General features: G+C 31.7%; 1 protein-coding gene across 2 annotated transcripts; it reads left to right on the forward strand.

The window, feature by feature from the left end:
• Window positions 1-1,075: 1,075 nt before the first annotated feature.
• LOC133193338 (uncharacterized) lies at window positions 1,076-12,054 on the forward strand. Of its 2 annotated transcripts, none has more exons than XR_009721909.1 (5): window positions 1,076-1,136; window positions 4,297-4,647; window positions 5,521-5,607; window positions 8,633-8,713; window positions 11,770-12,054. XR_009721909.1 is itself a non-coding variant. In XM_061329281.1 (5 exons), the coding sequence occupies exons 2-4, from the start codon at window positions 4,386-4,388 to the stop codon at window positions 8,659-8,661; spliced, it is 378 nt and encodes a 125-aa protein (XP_061185265.1). In that variant the 5' UTR covers window positions 1,076-1,136; window positions 4,297-4,385; the 3' UTR covers window positions 8,662-8,703; window positions 11,770-12,054. The 2 variants fall into 2 exon arrangements, 1 of the variants encoding a protein (XP_061185265.1); XM_061329281.1 differs by having other exon boundaries at window positions 8,633-8,703.
• The last annotated feature ends 6,188 nt before the right edge of the window (window positions 12,055-18,242 follow it).

Genomic DNA, 18,242 nt, shown 5'->3' on the forward strand with positions numbered 1-18,242 from the left:
AACCTACGGAGGCTTCTTGAGATAGAAAATTGAATATTGACGTAAGAAAAGTAAGTATACGATTTTATATAGTCTCGTATCCCGTTTTTAATTGTATTGTATTTTCGACTTATTTTTCCAAATCTGCTTCCTGTGCAGATACCGCGCTACACAACATTATTTTCGGCTGCTAGACTTGGAAAAATACATTTCAAGTATAATTGTAGCGAATTTAACTAAAATAAATTAATTCAATGGATTTCCCCCCATGATTTTAGTCCGCTGTCAGAAATTCTAATCTTTTTTACTAATGCATATTTTAGCTGTTGATTAATCAAAGTCGTAATCGCTTAATTACAAAGATTTTTTCATGATATTTTTTCGTAAGAAATTTAAGATCTCTGTCACAAAGATGCATGAATATTAAAATGAATGGGTGGATCAAACTAATTTTTTCTTCCTTGGATATGGGCATTTTCTTACAGATTTTCATTAAAGAATGCAACGTAATTTCATTGAAGTTTTTTTTGGAAATGCATCGCTACTGACGGGAGAGTACAACCAACAAATAAAATTGTCTGCAACCAAAATATGCAACTTGTTTAATGTTTTTATGAAAAACAAATGATCGTATTTTCATTGTTTTGAATATCATACAAATATTTACAGCCAATACTGACTAGGTGTCCAAGCCTTATTTAGGTCGAAAACACGAAACGCTAATACTTTTGCAAGGAGAACCACACCCTCATAATATTATGGCATATAAATAAACACAAAACTGCAATTGGGGTTATATTATTTTATTAATAGACACACACTGTTTGCAACAAATAAATAAATAACATCTAGATAGGTCGGAAATACAATAAGCCAGGATATAAAGTAGGTGTAATTATTTAATGAAATAAATGTCATCATTTTGATAAAAAGGGTTTTTTTCCCTATATTTTGTTTCATATTTCTATTATGTTAATATGCCAGCGTGAAAAATGGAAAACAAATCCTTATCTTTCTGTAAAAAAAAAAATTCAATTGTTTAATCCAGAATGAAATAATAATTTTTGTGTTCATATTTCCTTTTTTTGTATCTGTAAATATACGCCAGCCAATCCATCAAAAGTACTGGTATAGAGATTTTCCCTCGGTGATTTCATGTAAGTACAGTGGATTATGTCTGTTGTAATAACGAAGCAAAATGTAATAAACTGATGTTGTTGGTTATTACATTTTTCGTTGTTACATTTTGTGTTGATCTCGACGTAAAATGTAATTATGGAAATTGTAATTAACTTTTTTTTTTGAATATTACAATTTGCGTCATTACAACCTGTGCAATGAATGAAGCAAGAAAACTTCAAAAAGTTCAAAAATATGGTCATCATTTTTGGGATTAAAACTAAAAGGATTATAACATTTTCTTTTTAGAAAATCTGCTTAAGGATCAATGTAATACGTATACTAACAGGAAATTGTACATAAGAATACCGAAATTGTATGAAGAAAACATAATGCATTGCAATAAACTTATTCCCACTTTCTATCAAAAATACAATTATTTGCAGAGATCATAAGCGATAAGTTCTTTCTGCGATATTACATTCTTCGTTATCTTTGGCGCAACATACATGTATTTACAATCAGGCAAAATAAATTAAACCCAAAAAGAGTCTTTTTACATTGAGTGTTATAAAATTCTGCGTTGACCTCGACGCAAAATGTTATAGCGCCAAATTTAATAATTCCAAAAGTGTGTTATCATAATTTGCATTATTACATTTTGTGTTGGCCTCGACGCAAAATGTCACAACGCAGAATGTTATAGTCTCTATGTTTTACATTTTGCGTCTTTATTACTTTTGTGTTGTGCCATACCTCTTTAATAAACTGGCTTTCAACCAATTCTTGGAATTCAAAGTACCAATAACGATGGTTGATCCAAACGAAATGTCACAATTTTCTATAAAATCTTTAATAATCAAATGTTATCTTACACTGCACGACAAGAATGTTACCGATGTCGTTAGGATGTTATTGTACGTCCTCATTGTCAGTTCATCCGCATCTCATGTGCTACTTTTTGAATAATCTTTCCTGCCATTTAGCTACAAACCGTCTTGTTTTGTTTGTGTGTTGTGTATTGTTTTACGTCCCTCTCGAGAATTTTCCACTCATATGGAGACGCCACCATGCACTTGCCGATGGATAGCTGGAAACTTTGAACTATACTTGCCACTCAGGGCCATTGAGCCGTGATTTGAACTTTTTCTAAGTACTATTTCTAACTTAATTCCTTTTTGCGTAAATCTTAAGTATCATCAGATTCAAAATGCGTGTCAAAGAGCAACTTCATGACGACGTCGGTACATGCTTGCCGTGCGGTGATAGACGAGGCCGTGTTTGTGTTTTTAAATATTTTTTTTAAAGTATTGCATGTTTCTGACTGAAGTTTATGGGCAAAGGTCATATAGATTGAGTTATTAATATTTAAAATTTGTTGAATATTTTGGATTTTAAAAGATTTTATAGCAGTTGGGTCATAACTTTTAGTGGTGTTTGTATCTATACGTACAGAAATAACCTCTGCAGTCGATGGCAGTACATCTCTATGGCTGTTTTATCAAATGATTGATTTATATGTTTTTTTTATGCTCCGTTCCATTTTTACACTCATATTGAGACATCAGCATATACCCGTGAAGAGCTTCAAGTTCAGACTTGTACTCGGCACTCAGGGCCATTGAACAATGGGAGTTCTTTATCTTGCCGGACTCTAAGGTCAAGGTCAATGGATTACGATTGTCACAAGGAATAGACATGTTAAATAGGAAAACCCTAGCATATACTGTTCAGAAGTTATGTCCAAGGTTAAAGTTTTCCAAAAGTAGGTCGAAATCCAAGGTCAAGGTAAGAGGGTCACAGTTGTAGGTATTGAAAAGAAGGTCTTGACAAGAGGATGACATATGTGAAGTATGAAAGTCCTAGCTCCAACCGTTCAAAACTTATGGCCCAGGTTAAAGTTTTCAAAAGTAGGTCAAACTCTAAAATCAAGGTAAAAGAAACCAAATTGTTGGTATTGAAAGGAAGGTCTTGCCACATGAAATATATATGTGAAGTATGAAAGCCCTAGCTCCAACCGTTCAAAAGTTATGGCCAAGGTTAAAGTTTTCCAAAAGTAGGTTAAAGTCAAAGGTCAAAGGATCAAAGCTATTGGTATCCAAAGGAACAAAGGAAGGTCTTGTTACAAGGATGACATATGTGATGTATGAAAGCTCTTGCATCAACTGTTCAAAAGTTATGGCCAAGGTCAAAGTTTTTCAAAAGTAGGTCAAACTCCAAGGTCAAGGTCAGAGAGTCAAAGTTATTGAAATCCAAAGGAAGGTCTTGTCACAGGGATTACATTTGTGAAGGATGGAAGCATTAGCTCCAACCGCTCAAAAATTGTAACCAAGGTAAAAGTTTATCATAAAATAGGTCAAAATCAAAGACGAAGATCAGGGGGTCAAAGTTGTTGGTGTTGAAAGAAAGGTCTTGTCACAAGAATTACACATGTGAAGTAGGAAAGCCCTAGCACCAGCCATTCAAAAGTTATAGCTATGGTTAAAGTCCGGTAAAATTTTGCATAACTTGGTTAAACTCCGAGGTCAAGGTCAAAAGGTCAAGTATCATGGTACCCAAAGAAAAGTCTTGTCACAAGGAATACAAATGTGAAAAAATACACAGGACAAAAACTATATAACCCCGAATGTTCGATACGGGGGCATAAAGATATTTACAGAAAATAAGTTAAATATGGGAAAAAAATAATGCTTTATTGTTCGAATTTGCAAAAATCTCTCGCTTTTGAGGATTGAATTCGATGGGGTTAACCACAAAATAGTTTAAAAAGTATGACAGCACTATCTGTTAAGTTCGGGCTCAATTTTTTTTTTCACGTGAGTGCAATTTCACTTCTTAGTTGAATTTCTCGAGACGGATGACAAACCAAAAATAGCAGTAAAGATCTTGCTTGTGCCTAAAAGTAATAGGGAAATGATTTTTATTTGGAACCTAACATTCAAAATTGGTTTGCCATTATTATTCTAGATGCCTTCAATTTGCTTTATTTTCTGAAAATTTGCTCAAAAGAATTCCAGCATACTACATTTAAAAAAAATTCTAAAGTTATGTTATCATTTTCAATTCAACATCGCTTTTTCCATGTCTTACACTGTGCAATCCAACGAGCTTTCTATTTCAACACATAATCTGTGCTTAGTACATGGAAGGTTAAACAAATTTCATTGTTATTGTTACATTTCTTCCTGTTTTTCTAAGAATTGGGTAGAAAAAGAACTCTTAATATCAAGAAGGGATCAAAAGTAAAACAGTTGATCAATTATCCAAGTAAAAGGAAAACACCAAGCATGAGAGTTTCATCAAATTCATCGTCCTCACGTAAGTCATCACTATCAGAAGTGGCATTGAACAAGGAAGTAGGTCAAGACCACACAATTTCCAGTACCTCTTCTGATTACCCCAACATGCAGCGTTCTGTCTTGGACGCCGGGAAGTCCAAGGAATATTTAACCGACGAAAAAGAAATCTGTATCACACCTGTAAATGACAAGGGCACACAAACAGATATTGCAATGGCAGAGATGGATATTTTGTTCCGCTTCACTAAAGGTAAGCAAATGTATACTTACGTAGAGTGTTTAGGATCATGCTTATTACAGAATACATAAAACTTGATCTATAATTCATATAAAAGTTTTATGTAGTGAATATGTTAAACATCAAATATTGTAACCAATATATTGATTCATACCATGTAAGACACACATGATATCATGCATTTATTACATGAAAACGATTTTTGAATTATAGCATTGACTAATATTTTACATCGAACATAGCTGTGGATGTCTAACTAATTGTGCTGCAATGGACGTACTTACATTGATGCTGTTATGCATAATTTCTGCATTTCTATTATTCATCATTTGATACTGACTCTAAATTAGTGTCTTGACTCATAACCAATTTCTACTTTTCACTGCGTCTCCAAATCAGCGTAAGTCAGTCGATATCATTTTTTGTAAGAAAAGACAGGCAGCACTATGATCAATTATCACTGCAATACGAATGACATCTGAATGACGTTTCATGGTCATGCATTTAACACCTGGAGCCATTTAAATGTCCAGGTAAAGGTGTTAATCACGTATGGCTTGTGTACTCATAACTACTTCTAGCTTTTCAGGGTGAATTACAATAGAGTATGAATAGCGAAACTGCATTTTGAATTCCAAGGATCAAGGGTTTCAAGAGATTGAGAGTTCGAGAAAGGAGGAGAAAAATTTGCTTGATTATATTTGGGGGGAAATTGGGACCAGAGACTATCTTTGAGCGATCAAGAACTTCGACAAATCGCACTTCGATCGAGCCATGAAGTATAACCTGTTTGAAGATGCTTAAGAATATCTTTTCATTTAATTTAAAAGATATTAAACGAAGGCATGAATGACTTTTTAATAAAACATCAATCTTTTCTTAAAGATTTCAATCCAAAAAATCAGAATCAACGGATGATCCCACCGTTCCCTCCTTTCATTCCACAATTCCTGAAGGATAAATTGAAACAAGGTAAAAATAAACCACGTTTTGGATATGTTACAATCTTGATTTCCATGTCTATCTGCTTGTCTGTAAACACTCATATCAATTGGAATTGTCATTTTATGTCAAGGTACACATTAACTACATTTTCATAAATTCACACTAAATACACACTATATATATATATATATATATATATATATATATATATATATATATATATATATATATATATATATATATATATATATATATATATATATATATATATATATATATAGGATCGTTACCAATACACGTTGTAATGAAATATTTTTTTATTTATAAAGCACATAAACAGATTTATTTCGTTTCTCTATAAATTCTTTGACCCACGCCTTAGCTGATCTATTCGATGCCATGTTCAGTGCATTTTGATACACACGCGCTGACCATTATTTACGGCATTACCTAGATGCATGTAACTGCATATATTTTGAAGACCCACCGTTACCAAAGCGATCCTGTCTTTTATATTCCTTGTATTTCCTGTGTAGTTTTTCTTTAAGATGGTCTGTTTTGTTTGATAACATTCTTTGAGTATTTATTTTTTACATATCTATATTTAGAAATAGCGTCATTGGCCAGACCACCAGCTTATCAATGGCGGATTATGCTTTCCGGTTTCAAACTTAAGGAGGCTGGGGGGTCAACAAATTAACTATCAGATATAACTTATTTTATTTAGATATGAAATCTTAAGCTGTGAACTGTCATTTGGCAAAGAAAAAATTCAAACATTTTAGTTTTAAAATTTGATCATTTTTGTATATCTTTATATGGAGCTCTTCTTCTAAAGGAGATCAATATAGTCTAAAAATGGCCACGACCACCCAGCCCTCTAAATGTGTTTTTAGAGAGAAAGAGAGAGAGAGAGAGAGAGATGACAAAACGACAATCTATAAATATAAAATAGGGATGTCAATTTTGTCGATAATTCATATTCCAATATTCAATGAAAGTATTCGAATATATTCGAATATTCGATAAAATAAATAAAATTTGGTTTAGTTTAAATATGTATCATCCTACTTTCCTGAAAGGTTTAGCGTAGGTATTCTTATATTGGAAGTAAAATTGTATGAAGACTTTTGTAGGTGTAGAATAAGGAATTCCTTTTGATATTTATCAATGTTTGAAATAAATATTTGATTTAAATATAGAAAAGTACAATTTTAACAAATTATACAATCATGTGTTTTTACAGTAGCTCCAACTGAGGAACCAGTCGTCTTACCAAAGGCAGGATAGTCGTATACTGTTCAGATTTCAATACGTGCAATTAATCACAATTATCGTCCTAATGAGAAATATGATCATAATCTTTGATACAATGTTTTTAAAATATAAACAAACATTTCCGTAGATAATTCTCCTAGGTAATTAACTATTTCCCCAATAATGAAAATAAAATTCAGGATTATGTACAACCCGTGATAATCAAGTAATTTACACATTTATTCTGAAATTGAGCCCTTTACAAAATTTAATTACAGGCAACTTCCATCGGACATCCATTCAATGATCAATTAAATTTGTTAGGATAAGTATTCTCTTCACGTCTTTTAGAAATTCTTAGAAGGTTTGCCTTTTGTTGTCCTCGATTTAATATCCAATAATATTTAACAAATAAGAAAGTAAGAAAGTATGTTTTGTATTATACATAAAGCATTAATGTATAATTCATTAACACATTACTCAATCAAAATAATTTAGTTGATCTATACAATAAGGAAGAAGTGAAAGAAATCAGGCGATCAAAATTGATCGCTTGTAAATTAAAAGGGGATATCTAATCAAAATTATTAATCGCATTACTTCTTTTAATGAAATCTGAAAAATACCGAATATTCGAATCTTAAATTCATATTCGAATATCAACTCATCGAATGAATATTCGAATGTTCGAATATTCGTTGACATCCCTAATATAAAACTCAAAGATACAAAGGAGAAACTATTTCATTTAACAAAAGAAATCAAGAGGGCATAGGGGAACATAACTGTTACAATTTCGTTGTTAACTACAATCATTGACGTAATAAAAGGAATAATTTTTCAAGCCATATTTTTTTTATCAATAAACCGATTTTATGCAAGCATCCTCATTTATTGAGGATCAGAGTTTCTTTTTAATTCGTGCTGTCCAGGATTAGACAAAGACAAAAACTATATATGTGAATTTTTTTTTTTTTTTTTTTTTTTTTTTTTTTTTTTTTTTTTACAAAATAATGTATTTTTTTTAATACGTGCCTGATGAAGGATAGAAGGGCACCTCCGAAGAGATAAGTGTCTCATTTAGAAAATATTGAAAATCTTCTTAAAACAGTGTCACTCTTAGTCAATTGATATAGAAGCATCCTAAAAGAGTGTACAATCAAGTTTGATACAATAATTGTACATTGTACTAGAATGTGCCAACAACGGTAAGTCATATGTTTATATAAGTCTATATTAAAAATTTGAGATTATTTTTTTTTCAGGAACTAAAGGGGCCACAATGAGTCACATAGTTACAAGCATCTTCATACAGTGTAGAACTAAGTCTGTTCAAATCATGATACTCCAAGTTAGGTTGTAGTCTGAATAAAAACAAAATGTTAAACAGAAAAAGAATCTTTATGATATTCATCTAAAAAAAAAACATGCTTAATGTTTTTCTTTATTTTTTTTTTATTTTTTCTTATTAAAATAAAGTTTATGTTTTGCTCTGACTATTTATATACAGAGTATTGCATTTTATTTCGTAATTTTATTTATTTTAATAGAGATTTCTTTGGAAAATAAAAAAAACTAAATCGATATGAAAAGATGGTATTTTGACACGAATAAGTGGTTGATTGGTAAAAATTACTTGCTGTTAAACGATTGGCAAATCTGTACTTGATTATCACCCTTAGACATATGATAATTATCACAGAGCATAGAACTAAAATTGTACTTGTATTTGAAGCAAAATTATTTTGGATTAATGTTGAATCACCGGTAGAATACAATGATTTCTCTTTCACAGCCGGAGCAGACTTGTACAGAATGAACTAATTTTGACGAGGGGAACGGGGAGAAAGAGTGATGGAATACAATGTAAGAAAAAGTAATGTATTTTTAAATTCGTATATCTTTTAAGATGGTCAATTTCTAGAAATTCTCATTGATTTTTAACTTTTGATTTAAAGTGAGTGAAGTAAATTAACTTTTCACTTCTCTCACAGCAGATAAACACTAAGTATAAGTACATATAATTTCATCAGTACGGTTTCTACTACATATATTGTCAAAATCTAGTGAAAAGTTTTGGGAGAAAAATTCCTATTTCTATTTCAATGATTTAGCCAATATATATACAAAAAAGAACAGTACATATTAAAAGAAGAAGAAAATATACAAATGTTTCACCGTTGCCAAAGCAAAAATATCAAAAGGAAAAGAAAAAATACAATCCCCGAAAAGTAATAACGTTTCAATGATTGCAAGCATGCATTTATTCCTGTATAAAAAGGAAGAAAAACTGTTGTGTACATTTATATTTGTTTTAATTATCAATATAACGATTTTTTGTATGTTGTTTAACGTCCCTCTCGAGAATTTTTCACTCATATGGAGACGCCACCACTTGCCGGTGGAGAGCTGCAAATTTTGTCCTATACTCGGCACTTACGGCCATTGAGCGGTGAGGGATTTTTCTCGTGCCAGCACCTACTGCGACACGGGACCTCGGTTTATACTGTCTCATCCGAAGGACCGGTCTCCACGTCCCACAGTGGGATTCGAACCCGCGACGTAAGGATCAACTCCTTACTTCGCGACTCTAGAGCGAACGCTCTAACCACTGCGCCACGCGGCCGACTATAACGATTTTGAGAATGCATATATTTTACTATCAATGCGTGCATTGTAGATATAAGGGAAACGAAAAACTAGGCGTTTCCCTCTTCTTAGGAATCTTTTTCATATAGTTAGGAAACATAATTTACTATCCTAAAGATTGATATTGAGTATTAATTACTACTACGGGAAAAAATACGTTTGACAGTAAAATTTGACGAAGTTTGATAGACAGGAATACCATTTGAGATTTATTCTGTTATGTCAATTCAAATATATCATTTAACTGATAGAGACTGATTTTTTTTTTTTTTTTTTTTTTTTTTTTTTTGCTTTGTTTTGTTTTTTTCAGCTTAAACTACGGAAGCCCAATAGTGCAAACCAAAAAATAAATAATAAAAAACTGAATTATTGAATAAAAAAAAACGAAATTATTAAATAAAGAAAACGAAATTATTAAATAAGAAACGAAATTATTAAATAAAGAAAACGAAATTATTAAATAAAAACTAACGAAATTATTAAATAAAAACAAACGAAATTTTTAAATAAAGAAAACGAAACTATTAAATAAAGAAAACGAAATTATTAAATAAAAAACGAAATTATTAAATAAAAAACAAACGAAATTTTTAAATAAAGAAAACGAAATTATTAAATAAAGAAAACGAAATTATTAGATAAAGAAAACGGAATTATTAAATAAAGAACTGAAACTAAAATACGAAATTTATAGATGTGCATGGTAAGGGCCTGAACCCATGAATCATTCCATAAAGCGCACGTGTTATAAAGCATCACTTAGTAATTCTATAGACCTGATTTTGTTTCGACATTAAAACAAGTGTGGGGGAAATGAAAAATCAAAAAAAAAACTTTAAAAAAAACTTAGATAAATGTCTAATTGACAAACGTAGAAAAACATTATGTGCCCAAAGCCTATAATTCGCATTTTTTTTTTAAAGAAAATGATTCATAACTGTTCAATTTTGTGTACGGGAATTTGATGCTGTGTCGCATCCCCACAACGTCAAAGTTTGAGCCTATAAGCCTGGACGTAGCGAGGATGGCTGTTTCTGCTTACATAAAATTAATGACATTCCAAAAGAGCTCATGAATCGCTGAAAGGTCAAGACCTTGCATATCGTATTGTTGAATTCCCCCCGAATTAAACATAGCACCCTATCTGTGTACCCAAAAAACTTAGGTTGTTGAAACAATAAAGAGAATGATTTGAATACTTTGTGGGATTTGTTATGCAAGTGTGTGCATTGATTGTTCAGAACTATCACTGACTTATACAGATTGAGAATTTGTCATTTAGAATATGTGAGAACAAATAGTTAGTGCATCACTTCTAATTGTGCTTTGATAAAATGACCAAGAAATTAGAAGTGGTTTGCTTAATTTTTAATAAAGTAAGCAATCATTAAAATCTACTCATTGTAACCACTTTCACTTGTTTAATTTTTGCACTTGCTCGCTTTAAACAATTTTTTTATAATGTCAAACAAACCCGCAAAATCCGATCGGTAACTTATCATTTTACAGCATGTTTGTACTGTGCGATAATTAAAAAATGATGTATAGCCATGGGAATTTCCTAAATGTTGTAAAGTTCAGCAGTTGTAAACAACGGAATCTTAACAGACATATATATCTTAAATATTTCTGCAATTTATTAGCATAATCTCTTTGATGTTTTATGTCCAGATTCATTGTTTGCTTATAATTAGACCTTCTGAGCTGAGGGTTTAAGAAAGCTAATGTTAACGTAAACTTGGCCAATTCATCAGACTGGTCAAAATTCACATTAATCATGTTAATGTAAGATAAAGACATAGATCTAAGCATATTGGATAACCAAAGGTAAAATTCTCCCCTATTCATTTATTGTGATTGTCTACTCCAACTGGTTATGTTATCGATATGGGAATAGCTGAGTGTAAATGCAAATATCACACTTGTTTTAATGTGGAAACAAAATCAGGTCATAGAACACGTGCGCTTTATGGAATGATTCATGAGTTCAGGCCCTTACCATGCACATCTATAAATTCAGTATTTTAGTTTCAGCTTTTTATTTAATAATTTCGTTTTCTTTATTTAATAATTTCATGTTCTTTATTTAATAATTTTGTTTTCTTTATTTAATAATTTCGTTTTCTTTACTTAATGATTTCGTTTTTTTTTGTTTTTTTTTTATTGATTTTTTGTTTGCACTATTGTGCTTCCGTATTAAACATACCATTTACCAGAATTTGTATTATGGTTAACCAAAAACACAATCAATATTTAAAATTATTCCTTCTTCTTTTTTTGCAGGGTCTACAAAAGGAAAAAAACTACATCATAGATAATCACTCATATAATTATGTATACACGAATTGAACTTACGTGACCTGATATTTATCCATCTTCATCCTTTCTGTCTTACAAAACAATTGTTCTTACAGTGTTGTACGTGTTCTTCTTTTACTCAATTATTTACGAAGGTGACTGGAGTTTTCTTATACACATTCCCCCTATATGAACGTATTTGAATTAACTATTAACTAATTATTGTAAACTGTATCAGTATAATTGGTAATAAAGAATTGTATGTTGTAACCTTTTCTTTGGAGGTTTTATATATCCTCGAATGTAAGATTGAAGAGATAGTCAGCAATAAATCATCCTCATCTAAACTTTTTGATACAAAATCTGATCTGGAATGTTTAGAATGTAATAGAGATCGACCGAAGTCAAAATGAACCTCAGAAATATCTACAGTTTTAGGGATTTACATAAACTAGAAAATATTATACTAGTTTCATAATCTTAAACTGGACCAGAAATGGTTTGTGGATGTTTTTTGCTGAGAGGATTAGGTATCACAAACCACAAACTGCACTGTATCAATTACTTAGGGAAAACAATGAGAGAATGAAAGCTCACATTTTTTTCTTTAATTTTCATTGACTTCGAAGATTAAGTAGGCATCATCCAAAATTCATATAAATTTGCAACATTTTGAAATAGAAGTTTGATGACCAAATAATATTCTTTTATATCATGAGTGATTTTGTGATTGATTTTGTCGCCAATTTTTTTAAATTTTTTTTTTAGTGCAGCAAGTCTGCGTTACTTTTGACTTTTGAACAACCTTTGTATAAATAAGGTATTTCAAAATATTTCTTGATTTCCTTTCTTTCGCATTTTTTGTGTTTTTATTTTGTTTGTTTTTGTTTCTTTTTTGTAAAATGCTAGTAATATTTATTGAAAAATTCAATTGAGAATTCAGAAGAGATCTTTAAGGTTTTATCTTGTCACATTAATATCTACATGTTCCTAATTGAACACGCAAGCAATTTGTATTCACCTGTGGGGAGCCTCCATTTTTCAACGGGTTCTTGTTACTCCGTTCAAAACAAATCACTGGATCTTTAACAATGTTGTATGGTGCTGCTTCTCTGAGGTAAGCCTTATTTGGTTTTTTTAATCTATTTTATAAAGTTGTAAATACCTGCTTCTCTGAGGTAAGCCTTATTTGCGTTTGTTTTTAATATTTTTGTAAAGTTGTAAATATCTTAAAACACCCAAATACGGATTTTCTAAAATATTCCACCTTAAGCTATTCGCTAATTGATATTTATGAGTTCTATTATTTATAGTTCCTCAAAAATGCTTGAGACTTAATTGTACGGTGAATTGTTTGTGTCTTTATTTGTCGGTTCTACATTCTGTAATAACTGTTGTGTAGTTTTGTTTGTTTGTTTGTTTATTGTTTGACGTCCCTCTCGAGAATTTTTCACTCATGGAGATGCCACCAATTGCCGGTGGAGAGCTACAAATTTTGTCCTATACTCGGCACTTACGGCCATTGAGCAGTGAGGGATATTTTTCGTGGCAGCACCTACTGCGACACGGGACCTCGGTTTATACTGTCTCATCCGAAGGACCGGTCTCCACGTCCCACAGTGGGATTCAAATCCGCGACGTAAGGATCGACTCCTTACTCCGCGACTCTAGAGCGAACGCTCTAACCACTGCGCCACGCGGGCGACCTGTTGTGTAGTAAAGCATTTATTGCATTGTGCATATTGCATAGTAATGTTTTCAAGTTGTATGTCTATATTATTCTGTGTATGATATTTAACAGATTTTCATCCTGTATAGTAGTGTAGAGATGTTATGGCGTCTAGTACCGGTCGCATCTCCTAATGTTAAACGCTAGACTTACGTGTAATCCCCTCGGAACTGGAGAGGGGGGTATAAATCTTCTTGCACTAGCGTGGAGAGGGTTGTCTGATCCTCAACAGCGGCAAGAGATATTAGTATAGCCCAAACACCATTTGGAACAAAAACCTAGACGTAATCGACACTCGAGGGACACGGACGATCACACACCAAACCAGATTATTTTGTTGTATAATATTTTTTTGTAATTAAAATGTAAAGTTAAAATGTAGAAAAAGAGTTTCTATTATTTATTCTGGGGAGTTTGGATCACTATTCTCTACTCAAGGTAATTATGTGACATCAGTACATTCTTTGTATGTGCTTTATACAGTAAGATTCTTACCCCAGGCCCGTAGAACGCGGAGGGGGGCAGAGGGTTCCGCACTTTTTTCTGAGCATAGTATTTTGTAATAGTAAATTTAAACTTAGATGTATATGCTGGTGGCTTCTCCCCTATCCCACTTTTCGTTGATGTAAAATCGAGTACTGGCAAATTACATGATTTCGAAAGTTTAGTTTTTCATTTATTTATTTATTCATTTATGGCCAGTCAGATTGTTTTGAGGGGTTGCCAAATTATTTGTAGAGTAATGTTGCTTGTTTTTTTTCTCATACGTTTTCTATGGTCAATTAATGATAAGTAAACGTAAATCTAATTTTATTAATTTCAGCAATAAATTAGACTTCGAAGAAAACTATTAACACTAGCAAGACTGCCTAGGTTTTAATATATATAAGGTTTGATGTTTGTTCTTGTGAAATGCATGCTATGTGTAGGTCTTTCCATATAAATATATGTACTAGCTTATTCAAGTAATGAGTTATTTTGTTGTCTTGAATGAATTCGGGCAGTATATTGTTATTAGTATGATACGAAACTTTTTTTTTACAAAACTTGAATGTTCTCGCAAATGGTTGGGACTTGCAATCTTTAAGGGAAACGTCCCTCTGATAAGAGGGATGACTTCACTAGAAAATAATCCAAAAATTATATTAATAAAAGAATGTCTTTCCAATGATTAGTTATGAACACTTTTATCTAGCCAGTACATTCAAAATCAATATAAGACGCAAATATTGACTTCTATTATCTTTTACCACTATATTTGGTAATAATTAACAACATAAACCTCTACGGAAACCCATTTAGAGTCTATAAAATATTTTTTTTTAATTTGATAAAACTAATCGTCAAATTTGTTGTAAAGAGTATAATTCGTTTTTATATTACGTTATACTTTTTTTTTAAATTCGTAATTACGAATTAGTTCTGTTCCAACAGATTTGCTGAATTTAGTATAATAAATTCAAAAATTTGTTTTAACAGATTAAATTCATTGAAACTAATTCAAAATTTTGTTTTACCTAATTAATATACTTAAAACAGATTCTTAAATTTAATGAAACGAACTAAATTTGTTTTATCTAATTGGACAATTAGGGCCTAAAGATATATATATATATATATATATATATATATATATATATATATATATATATATATATATATATATATATATATATATATATGAATTTGGTATAACGAATTGTATAATTCATTTAAATGAATTTAATTCATTATAAAAAAAAATCTAAGAATTCATTACAGCAATCATTCAGTTGACTAAATTGCACCTTTTCATCTCATGGATGTCACTCAGAAAAACAATCCAAAGAATGGTGTTTGTTAATACATGTAACTACATCTATTTCAAAATCAAATTTTTGAGAGAAATGGATATCAATTTTGAATTCTTGGAAAGATATCATTATGGTGTACAGTTTAGTCTCTTTAATGCTTCAGATTGCATCCTCCAAGAGTTCATACTGGCGACCATCCTCCTGTATGTCTACAGCTTGTTCGTACTGATATCTCTGTGTTTGCCTCGTCACTGAAGGAGTCATTGGTAGTTGGTAATCTTTTCTTAGATTTCTTTTATCTATTTTATTTGCCTTCTTCGAGTTACATTTCCTATGAGATGTTAGTTTTAAAAAAATACGATTGTGCTAATACACGAAAACGTATATATATATAAATGATATGATGATTGGGCACAATGTTTTCTTTATGTCTAATTATAGAAAATGGGGAATTTTTGAGATACTCATAAATAATAAAAGAAAGTCACTAAAATCTCAGTCAAAGACTTACCTATCCATCAACACATTTATTTCTCAAGGAAGGCTTATTTTTTTTAGATCAATCATATTTGACATGTACCTTCTGATGAGTTGTAGTAGAACGAGGAAGAAATGTGTAGCTAAAGACGATCCAATAGCGACCCCTATGATCGGTCCAATCAAGTCCTTCAAGCTAGGGTTTGGAGATGCTTTTGCAAAAATACACATTCTGAAAGCTTAGTTAAACCTTTTATATATTATGAAATTTATACATTTTAAAAATTTCAATGAGGAATTTCAGTTATGTACAGAGTGACTTATTTTACCTCGTTGACAGAATGGTGGGGTATATCCTTCATTACAACCAAGAGGACATAATCCGGTTTCCCTGTCACATATGGCGTTATTGTAGCAATGGCTGCTACATCTGAGTTTACAATTTGGTCCGTACCAGCCATCCTTTCACGCTAAAATACATAAAATGTGGTATATTCAAATTAAAAAAAAATGAAAACTGAAGACATTCTTTTCCTAAAGTCGAGGCTTCTGGATTGTGCATAAATTACTATGCATAAATTACTATGCAAAATTGTTAATTTACGAAGTAATCATTATTTGGCCTTAATTTTGTCGTATTCATCATCAGTATGACTGTATTATTAAATTTGGTGCTCACCATATTGCGTCTCTCCTGCGCTTGGCCACAAAATGTAAGTAAAGCAAAAAGTAGCTAAAATAGTTACTTTGGGTAGGTTTAAATACCTACGTAGCTGTAGGTAGAAATAGTCTTTGGACTGGACTTGATAGGAGTGCACTTTTGATAAAAAAGGAATCATCATGATCATAAACATTTTTTTATGAGAAAGTGATTGTACGCATACACGCCCATGGCAAAGTGGAAGGCAGTTATTTAGCAGTTTCTTAACCTTAACAGTTGAACCATCTTAGCAGTTTATAAGCAGTTTCTAAACCTTCTCTGCAATGCTTATGGCATGTTGGGCCCACAATAAACCTTTGAATAAAATAGGCAGTTTCCTAAGCCTTAACAGTTGTTAGGCAGTTTTGCGCAGTTCGTTAGCAGTTCATAGGCAGTTCATAAGCAGTTATTTTGGTAAGATTTTTTCAGGACTGGTTGCTCCCTTTGATATAACTGTTTAGGTACTGCTTATTAAACACCCAACATTGGAATTTATCTTGATCCCAATCAAATTTAATATTTACTGCTAAGGAAACTGCTTAAATACTGCTATCAAAACTGTTCTTTCCTCCAGTAGGGGTAAAGCTTAAAGATGCTGCTAAGGAAACTGCTTACTGCTTAGAAAACTGCTTATGAAAACTGTTAACTCCCCGGGCATTAGCAGTTATGAAACAACAGTAAAAATCAAACTGCCTGAAACTGCTTGAAATTCATAAAACTGCTGAAGTACTGCTTAATGACTGCCTATATAGGCAGTTATTTTTCCATGGGTGATTTCGCATTTTAGATTAACCCTTATAAATTGATCTTTACTTTTCCATGAATTTTTCATCGAAGAAATGAATGTAGCCTAATATTTTTTCTTTGATTGAAGTATAAAACAAAACTTTGGATGGAGAACTTTTTCATCCTACGCGCATTGATGACGTTTTCTGTCCAATTTTTTGTTTGATACTTCGGTCAAAGAAAAAAATATTACATTCATTTCTTAATTCATTTAACCCCCCTCCCCCGGAGGTGGGTGGGTCAAGGCAGGTCTTTACTTTCAAATTTTCACTATGATTTTTATATTTTTTTTATTCCAGTCAACTCTAGTTACGCAGTATCTGCTTGTACTGTGAATACCCATTGGATAACATCATATGACATCATTTTGAAACAACCTCTGCACTTCTGTTGTGTGGGTAATTATGAAATATGCATTAAGATTTACATGTACAGCACTTATAATTTAAATGGACATCTACTTCTGTTGCAAAGTGAAATTGATTTGATTTTTTTTTCCTCGATCAGTTAAGAGGTTAAAATGGAAACTATAAATTAACGGAATCAGTTAATTATTCTTGTGTATTCTGTACTAATTTGTTTTAATGAAATTAATTATAATTATTATACTCCCCGGTTGAAAAGTGGGGGTTGCTTAGTGAAGGGGGTGTCCATCCGTCTGTCCGTCCTTCTAGCTGTTCATCTTTCTGTACAACCATCCATTAATATATACTTTGGGGTACCCATTTCTTATCAGCATCTCCTCTTACACCACTGAATGAAATTTGATGAGACTTTTACAAAATCTTTCTTACATAGTGCCATTTTGCACCCCGTATTTTACTTTTTGATCGGACACATATTTTAGGTTTCCCATAGCAAAATATAGACTTTCCCATTACAAAAACATGGGAGGCAGGGGTATCATTTTGTGAGCTCAGTGCTCACAGCACCTCTAGTTTGTCTTTATTTTCATTTTCAGATATAAATGCAT

Source organism: Saccostrea echinata, unplaced genomic scaffold (assembly GCF_033153115.1).
Source record: "Saccostrea echinata isolate AGI-Se365-2 ecotype Australia unplaced genomic scaffold, CSIRO_AGI_Sech_v1 ptg000027l, whole genome shotgun sequence".
Taxonomy (NCBI): domain Eukaryota; kingdom Metazoa; phylum Mollusca; class Bivalvia; order Ostreida; family Ostreidae; genus Saccostrea; species Saccostrea echinata.

Bases quoted from the DNA above. Each gene is read 5' to 3' on its own strand.
- LOC133193338 (XM_061329281.1), top strand. From the start codon at position 4,386: ATGAGAGTTTCATCAAATTCATCGTCCTCACGTAAGTCATCACTATCA. The intron at 4,648-5,520 runs GTAAGCAAATGT...CTTTTCTTAAAG, and splicing joins TTTGTTCCGCTTCACTAAAG to ATTTCAATCCAAAAAATCAG. The intron at 5,608-8,632 runs GTAAAAATAAAC...TCTCTTTCACAG, and splicing joins GAAGGATAAATTGAAACAAG to CCGGAGCAGACTTGTACAGA.